An 8,932-nucleotide genomic window follows, 5' to 3' on the forward strand; every position below is an offset into this window, starting at 1 on the left:
TAATTTAGTATATTGGAATAACTCAATTATTTTCCAACTTGTCTACGCCAATTCATTATTACTATCACCGACGAGATATTATTAAAGATCGTCAACCCTGAGTAAATTTTTGTCCTTTACAAAAAAGATCCGAAGATAATGGAAGAACACTGACATTATCGACAACTGATATAAATTTATGGTTTATTAATAATTAACACAAATATTTCAGATAATATATTATTAAATTCATATTTTTTATTATATAAACACTCCATAAATAAGTACATATTGCTGCAAAATTATGATTTTTTTTTCTACAGTTAAGCTGGGAGTACAAATTCTTGCGTAACACATAAAGCATAAGAAATTCAATGAATCAGAGTTCTTTATTTCATGGAAAAGAAGAAAACAAAGGACTTTGATTCAGTTAATTTTCTTGTGCATTACGTGTTATGAATTATGCAAGAGTCTGTGCTCCCCGCTTTATCATTTCTATTGATAATATCGCGACGGCGAGATAGTAGAAAGAAACTTGAGAGCATGCTCAGGATTTAGCTATTACTTTATTTTGAAGCGCCTTTACGTCCACAAAATGTGAACATTGAACTACGTAGCCAATATCTGTGATCCGGTCGGTGTCTATGATTTTTTGGTTGTATTTTCGCTATATCCACGAATTTCGATTCGTTAGATAGACTAATGCCCATTTCCATCAACGTAGATTAACTTTAATCTCGGTTCAACTTACTCGTCTACTTTTTCTAATCTTTAGAATTAGAAAAAGATGAAGAGTAAGTTGAACCGAGCTTAAAATTAACACTGGTGAAAACACGGGCAAAAGACGAACAATCAATCTGTCGGCGCTTATAATAATCTTGTTACAAGACAACTTACAGTGAGTGCTTTCCAATCTTAACACATCTTAACACAGGACTGCACAAAGTGTATCATTGTGCACGATTCAAACAGAATGTGTACGTTGTGCATGAGATCTGTTTCGGATAGAGTTGGATTAATGAGTCAATTCTAAACAGAATCGTAAGACTCATAATATATGTTCTCGTAAAACTTGTAAGAACTTATGACTAATATTCTAAGTTTATGCGTATATATTGTAAGACGTATGATTATTCGTAAATATAATATCTATGATTTCTTATAAATTTTATAGCTAGTAAGAAGCTGTCTGTAAAAATATTGTATAAAGGTATAAGCATTTAAAAATTCTTTTTTATATAAGTCTTACAGGAATATGTTATGAGTTTTATGATTCTGCTTAGAATTTAGGCATAAATGTAGCTTTTTCCGCCTGTATTAAATAAAAAAAAGTAAAAGTGCCGACCACTCAATATCGTCCAATCTTATTTATATCCGCCGCAGTTAGTAACATGTAATTGTCACTAGAAAACACAAGCTTACACAGCTCTCGACTGAGTACAGATGTGTAGCATTGTGTCGATGATAAAGATGCCTTTTTATACTGACGCTTGACGCTCATTTTCAGCGTCGAAATAAGTCACGTGATAGAAATTGACGAATATCAAGCATCAATTTTGAGCATCAAGAGTCAGCATGGAAAGACACTTTGACGGACAATTGAAACGCAATTTTTGTCGCTGTGTGCATGAAAGTGTCTAGGAATATTGCAATTCGAAAGCACCCAGTTTTATCTATCGGACTGAAATGTGTGAACATAGCGAAAAGTACAACCAAAAAATACCATAGACATTACCGACCGGATCATAAACATTGGCTACGTAGTTGAAAGTTCACATTTTGTGGACATAGAGGCGCTTCGAAATAAAGTAACAGCTAAATCCTGGGCATGGCCGCTTTCAGGCTTCTCTCTGATACTAGATTTCCTAATTGACACTTGCGTTACTATATTACGTTGCGGATTCTGTGCTGTAAAACCATAAAGGATCGCGCGCGCGCGCCGCGTGTGTTATATAGAGATCAATGAGGTTAGGAAACTTTAGCAAAGAGAACGCGGTTTTTTTACAGCGTGGAATAGCAGATTACGGAATATATTCGCAGTAATTTCAAGGGGAGCCAAAGCAAACGTGATGGCGAGCACGGGATGTTCCGCTTTCTCTCAGGATGGACAATATTACGCATTTTGCGGCAATGATGGCAAGTTGAAAATCTGGGAGACTGCAAGCGGCCGGTTGAAACATGAATATACTCCTAATCGGCACTTATCATCACCCTGCAGTGTTATAGGATGGATCTTTGTGAGCCCACAATCGGCGGGCAATGTATCGGTAAATATATGGATCGTATGCTCTTCAACCACAGATATTTTCACTTTCTCTTCCTTTTTTCGCTTTATTTTTCACTGTTATTATGTACAATTTTATGTCGACAATTTTTATTGTTTTTAATCCTCATCCGCACCAATATTTATCTGCCAATGTATTATATATTATTTCAAACTTTGTGTAAGTTTCCAGAAGACTACATTAAATGCATATCATATATTTCATTTTATATAGAGAATTTTATGTTATTTTATGACTTGATGTATGACAAATATTTCCAGCAAAAGGGCATTATTAATGAGATCATCTATAAACACGTTTATAAAAATCACAATGTTAGAAACTTATTCCTCTAGTAAGATGAAACGTTTTCTGTGTCTTTTAAGCCTTCGCCAAGAAAAAGACGTAGGAGGAAGTCAATTTCGGAACAAGTCGATCGCAAAGCTGTTGTGGCAATGGGTTCGATGAGTGGAAAAATTACTTTGTACGACATAGCTGCTGCATCTGTTAGCACTACTTTAGAGAATGGTCATTCTTCCACTATCACAGCAATCGCTTGGTCAGCACACGCTGGATTGATTACAGCAGCTAATGATTATCATATAGTGGAATGGAATCTTCAAGAGAATGGGATCAAATGTAAATGGAAATCTGGCAAGGCAAAAGTCACAGCCTTGGCAATTCCATCAAACGGAAAGTCCTTACTATCTGCTGAAAAAATAATCAAGTGGTGGAACTTAACGACAAAGCAATTGATCCGCACGTTTACTGGACATGCCAATCATGTCACTTTTCTTCATACTATACAAATAGACAGTGCAACTAGTTACTTAATAAGTGCTGCCCATGCAGATAATCATCTTTCTGTATGGATATTAGACAAAGTATGTTGCATTTCTTTCTTAATATTTCACAGTCTAAAGGATAACATAAAGTATTAAAAATGTTCTTTAATTTACTTCTGAGACAAAGATTCTTATAGACAAACATTATTAATTAATCAACAACTAGAAATTTATTTAGTCTAAAAATAAAAAAAGTTAACTTCTTAATAAGTAACATTATGTAACATTTTATACGATAACTCATTTTGTGTACAACTGTTATATGATACAATTTTACCGTGCACACTTATTAACTTTTATTCGTTTGATTGTTATATATATATACATTCAAAATTAATTTACAATTAAATGGTTTACAATTAAATTTCTTTTTATCTCTGTTTAGAATAAAAATGATAAAGCGTCGATAGCAACACTAGCCATTCAAGATGAGGCTACATCCATCTCGATACTTGTTGCAGAAGAATTGCAAGTCGGCATATTGGTTACTACTCAATCGGGTCAAGCACAATTATTCAAGTATCAGCCAAATGGTCATACTAAACCAGTGAAACCATCTCTTAACATTGCGGTAGCGGCAGATATCAATCAGAAGGAAACTGTTCAACAGATTCCAATTTTAGCAGGTCACTTAACTGAAGATGAAAAGTTATTACTGGCGTATGGTAGTTATTTTAACTTAACATTCGAGAAAGTAATGCCCGACTTTTCCGACAAAGTGCAATGTTTAATTAGATCGGAAAGATTAGATACAAAAAAATCAAAAGAAAGGAAAGAAGAGGCAATTTCTAAAGTAAAACCTACTGCGATCGAAGAAGATGTTGAATATCTCGCACCAGGTAACATTTTTCGTAATTATGTATTTTCATGGTAACAAATTGTTTGGTTCGATGAAAAACGATAAAAAAAATAAAATAAAAAATATATTACAGGAATACAAGTTTCAACACAAAAAAGAAATAGAACTACTTCAGGCTCTCAATTACTTTTAAAAGATAGATTGGAAAATCTTAGTTTAAATGCAGATGCCAACACACCAGGGAGGACACCAACGAAAGGAGCCAATATGACGCAGTTATTGATGCAAGCATTAAATAGCAAAGATAAAACTATTTTAACAACAGTGTTATTTACAAAAAATGAAGCTGTAATTCGTAATACCATTGCAAGATTACCAGTGCAAGCAATTATACCGTTGCTTAAAGAATTAACTATTATGTTGCAAGGCAAAACATATGCGTAATTATATTTTTTCATTTATAAATTTTTTTCAATTTCATTTCATTTTATTCTATTTTAAAAATTTGCGTGAATTATTTTCTTGAGACTGATTATTTTATTTAGGAACAAAATTGCAGTAATGTGGTTGCAAACTTTAATAATGACTCATGCAGCGCATTTAATGTCGCGACCAGATATCGCAGAGATACTCAGCCCTATTCTTAGTTTTATTGATGCAAAGTTAGCACTTTTAACAGCTATACAAAGATTAAAAGGCAGAGTTTCTCTTATAACAGGACAAATATCTCAAGCTAATGAGGAACACAACAAGGATATAACTGAGGAAAGTTTGCTTGTTTATCAAGATCCAGGTTAATATGGCATACTGACTTCCAAAATTTTATTGAATTAACATACTAAATCACGTCATCAAAAATGTATGTAGATTCATCGGATGAAGGTGCCGATAAAGATGATGTTGATTTAAGCAGCGAATCCGATGACAATTGGGAAGAGATGTCCGATCAAGATGTTCAAGATGAACATGACGAAGAAGATAACAAAAGCGTTAAATTTGATGACGATGATGTGGACGATAACGAATCTATACACAGCTGAAATCTATCAAATTGGTAATGATTTGTTTATTTATCTATTAATTTATTAAATAGATTAAGTAAAAAAAAGAATTCTAATTTGAAGAATATTAATTAAATATGATTACTTTTATTTTCTAAAAATTTCATATTAATATGCTAATAATTTAATATTTAATTTTTACTAAAATAATAAAGAAATAAAGTAATAAAAAATTAAAATGATATAAATTTTATATTAAGGCATATTCGGAATAGATTCCAATCAGAAATATTTTATTTTCAAAGAAGAGATTACGATAGAAATCTAGGGAATAATTGAACGATTTCGACTAGAATCTATTCCGAATAATTATTTTATGATGACGTGCCCTGTATATAATATATTTATACCGTTCGTATCATTTATTTGTAAACTATATTTAAAAATTTTAAAAAAGAAAAGAAGAAGTTTTTTTTATATTTCTATTATTATTTTCAGTAAAAATTTTAATTACTATGGAGATATTCTTGATGAAAGCCAGATGGTGCTGTAAAAAGTAATATCTTTTTTTTATGAGACATTTATTTTCACTATTATGTGAGGATTTGGATGAAAATACAGCATTCTTTAATAAAGAAATCATGAAAGCTGATACATTTTTCTTGTTCATAACGATTGTATACCCAATATTTTTAAGAAATACATAAATGTATAATTATATGTATATGAATAACAAATAAGTAATATAATTTTTTTAATATATCTTTTTTCGTTAATCCATCCATTAATTAAATCTAATATTATATTTAAATATAAAGAACAGTAATGTAAAATAAAAATATTTTCTTCGCATATGAATAAGATTTATATGTATCATATATGATATACGAAATGTGTAAATCTTATCGTGAAATTTCGCTCGGCGACTCCGCCTGATAACTCCGAGCGACGTCGATGACATGATGAGGATGCGGACATTATGTTTTCAAAAATGTTTACAAAAAACAATTAAATCCCTAAAAAAAGCTCTTTAAAAAAGAAAAAATATACGCCAAGTACATAAAAAAGGTATCGAACGGTTACATTTCGTTTAATAAAAAACAAAATAAATGCAATTAGCAAGTATTAACGCAAGATATGAGATAAATTGAAAGTGACTGAATAGTGAATTTGATGCGATTAGACGCACTCAGTGCGCATTGGTGTACATTAAAGTCGTTGTACACAAGTTAACGTAAAGATTTATAAATAAACATAAAAACTGGTTAAATCATGAAATATTCAATACACTATTGTGCTGTTAGGTATATATAATTCAAAATATTTGCATTTCACTTTTACACTTAAATTAAGTTAGTGTACAATTTAATATGCGGTTTTAATACCAGTGCACACTAATGCATTCAATCGAATTCGCCATAAAATGGTCAACTGGATTGTAGAAACGAAAAAAACTTGGTCCCCCTTTCTATACAGAACTTTCATAATAATAATTACCGTTTAGGATTTTATATCATGCAAGTGATACGAATTGACAAAATTTTTTTCAATAAAATATGCTGAAAAATGTTGATTCTTACAAATATTTATTTCTATCTTATCTGCCTATTTCTTCATACATTTTTTCGATTACATCATTATCTTAATTATTAATTATTAATTAAATAAAATTATTAATTAAATAAAATTCATTCAATAATGTATTTTTTCCTGAGTAATTATATAAAAAAAAAATTATATTCAATAATAATATATTTTAATATAATTATTCATTTTATATTTTCTTTAACGGATAGGGCACTTTGCGTTTTCTGTCTTCGGTGATTGCAATGAATTTTTTTTTTATTTTGATATCTAATTTTAAAAAACTGAACTATTAATAAACTATAAAAAATTTTACAGTTGCATTTTCATCCGTGTATAAATTTTGTAAAAATTATTTTGAAAATTATGTACATAAAAAAAGACTGCACAAAGTAAATATTTTTAGATTGCATTTTCACATTTTTACCTGACGCTAAAAATGAGCATCGTAGCGTCAGGTGAAAAATATTGTAGCCCAAAAATATTTACTTTGTATAATCTCTTTGTACGTAATAATTTTCAATATAATTTTTACAGAATTCATACACATTAATTAAATAATAATATTAATTCTCTTTTTATTAATCAGTTTTAATTTTGTGATTCAATAAAAAAATTCTGCTTGAATAAATAATATATAATCGTTGAGTAATAATTGTCATTATCAAAGAACAGTTATCAAAGTCAAATTATTTTAATCGCAAAGTAACGAGTTATGTGTACATATATATTTGCTATCATATTATACGAAAAGTGTAAATTAAGTATCTGCTGCTTATTGATTGATAAGCAACAAGATAATCGACAAACAGTCTTGCGAATGTTTATAATTAATATTTGGATTTTATAATTCTCAATTGCTTGAAGAGATATCATTGGTATAGAAAAATATAAAGTATTATTTGTTGTATAAAATATACATATATATGTTGTTATTTTTTCGCTCGGTTAATTTTTTTAAAATACTTGAAGTATTTTCCAGAAATTAATTTTGTGATATTAAAGTTTTTGAACATTCTTAAAGATAATTATTAACTATACTTTTTTTTATGCTCAAGATTATTAAAATATAAACTATAACATTAATTTACACAACTAATTTACACAACTTTTACACAAAGATTGATTTCGTTGAATTTATTATTTCAGTTTCAAGTGAGTTGCAAAATTCATCCATAGTGATAGTTATAAATATTCAGAGTCCAAATGTTTTAACTCTTTGAATATTTACTTAGGTAGCACATAATATTTATAAAATATTTACAAAATATTTATAAGATTTATTTTAAATCTTTTGCAAATATTTTTGTGGTCTTAGATTGCACAGATCATAAACATTTATTATAAATATTGTGAAATATTTATTGTGAATGTATAATAAATGCTCTGAAAATACTTAATGAGACATTATAATCCAAGTAAAAAATACTACTATTAGAAATATTTATCATAAATATTACATAAAATATTAAGTCTATATTTTAATAATAATATTTTGAATAAATATGTAAAATGTGTATAAAATATCTATATAACATTTCAAAAAATGAAATATTAATAAATATTTATTATAAATATTCTATGCTGAGTACGTAGATTTCGACAGATTCTTTTAGATTTCAATAGATTTGAATGAACTGTATCATGGAAGAAATTGGAAAACAAAGACAAGAATGAAAGACATGAAACAAAAACAGAATAATTCTGATCAGAATTCCGATTTATTCCATAATAGATATCGTAGAATATATGTACATATATTTTGAAATTAAGAGAGAAAAGCTAATTATTTTTCAATTGAAATAAACTTCATGAAGTAGAGTGTAATCAACAAATATAAATCCCGGATTTACATCATGTCAAAGGGTAGACGATTACCAATAAAGATAATTGAAAAAATACAAAAGATAATAACAGAAAGATTGGTTGTTATCGGTAGGCTGGTTACCTAATAACTTTTTTAATCATGCACTCCGAACTTTGTATATATCTCTTTCGTCGATAGAGAGTATATAAAGCAATTAACGAATTGCACCAGTCGATCCTTTGCGAAGTAAGCACAAGGATGAAAGTGATCGCGTTACTCTTGGCTACGGCATGCCTGGCCCATGCCACGCAGGTACCCACTCAGGCCGCCGACAAAACATACCTTCTTAAGCAGAAAAGCATCTATGAACTCTTCTGGCATGTTGATCAACCAACTGTTTACCATCCGGAACTTTACCAAAAAGCACGATCCTTCAGCTTCGAAGATAACGTTGCTTCTTTTACAGATCAGGTACTTACTACAATGTTTTTTATACCATAATGTCTGTTTTAATGTCTGTATTAATTTTTATAAATTACAATTTTAATTTCTATAAGGAAAAATTAATTTTGTCTTTTTTATTTAATCTCATAATAAAATTATAAATTTTGAAAATAACAAAAATTGTTTGCATATAGCTATAAAGATCGCGT

At 29.3% G+C, this 8,932-nt stretch overlaps 2 protein-coding genes across 3 annotated transcripts in view; both read left to right on the forward strand.

Annotated features, from left to right (window-relative positions):
• The window catches only part of LOC108694176 (WW domain-binding protein 2), a 16,399-nt gene extending 10,860 nt beyond the window's left edge, over nt 1–5,539 (forward strand). Inside the window, exons 1-7 of one of the 2 annotated variants that reach the window (XM_018203495.1) lie at nt 1,874–2,246; nt 2,630–3,127; nt 3,474–3,927; nt 4,021–4,327; nt 4,433–4,680; nt 4,755–4,941; nt 5,387–5,539. In XM_018203495.1, the coding sequence (XP_018058984.1) occupies nt 2,049–2,246; nt 2,630–3,127; nt 3,474–3,927; nt 4,021–4,327; nt 4,433–4,680; nt 4,755–4,927 (1,878 nt within the window). In that variant the 5' untranslated portion in view covers nt 1,874–2,048 and the 3' untranslated portion in view covers nt 4,928–4,941; nt 5,387–5,539. Of the gene's footprint in view, nt 1–1,873; nt 2,247–2,629; nt 3,128–3,473; nt 3,928–4,020; nt 4,328–4,432; nt 4,681–4,754; nt 4,942–5,386 lie in introns of those variants that run through there. The other variant, XM_018203497.1, reaches the window with a different exon arrangement.
• A 2,948-nt stretch (nt 5,540–8,487) lies between these two features.
• Nucleotides 8,488–8,932, forward strand: part of LOC108694173 (hexamerin-like) — a 4,963-nt gene continuing 4,518 nt past the window's right edge. The window contains exon 1 of the mRNA XM_018203490.1: nt 8,488–8,750. Within this exon, the coding sequence (XP_018058979.1) occupies nt 8,538–8,750 (213 nt within the window). The 5' untranslated portion in view covers nt 8,488–8,537. The remainder of the gene's footprint in view (nt 8,751–8,932) is intronic.

The sequence above is a fragment of the Atta colombica genome, unplaced genomic scaffold, assembly GCF_001594045.1.
Source record: "Atta colombica isolate Treedump-2 unplaced genomic scaffold, Acol1.0 scaffold116, whole genome shotgun sequence".
Taxonomy (NCBI): Eukaryota; Metazoa; Arthropoda; class Insecta; order Hymenoptera; family Formicidae; genus Atta; species Atta colombica.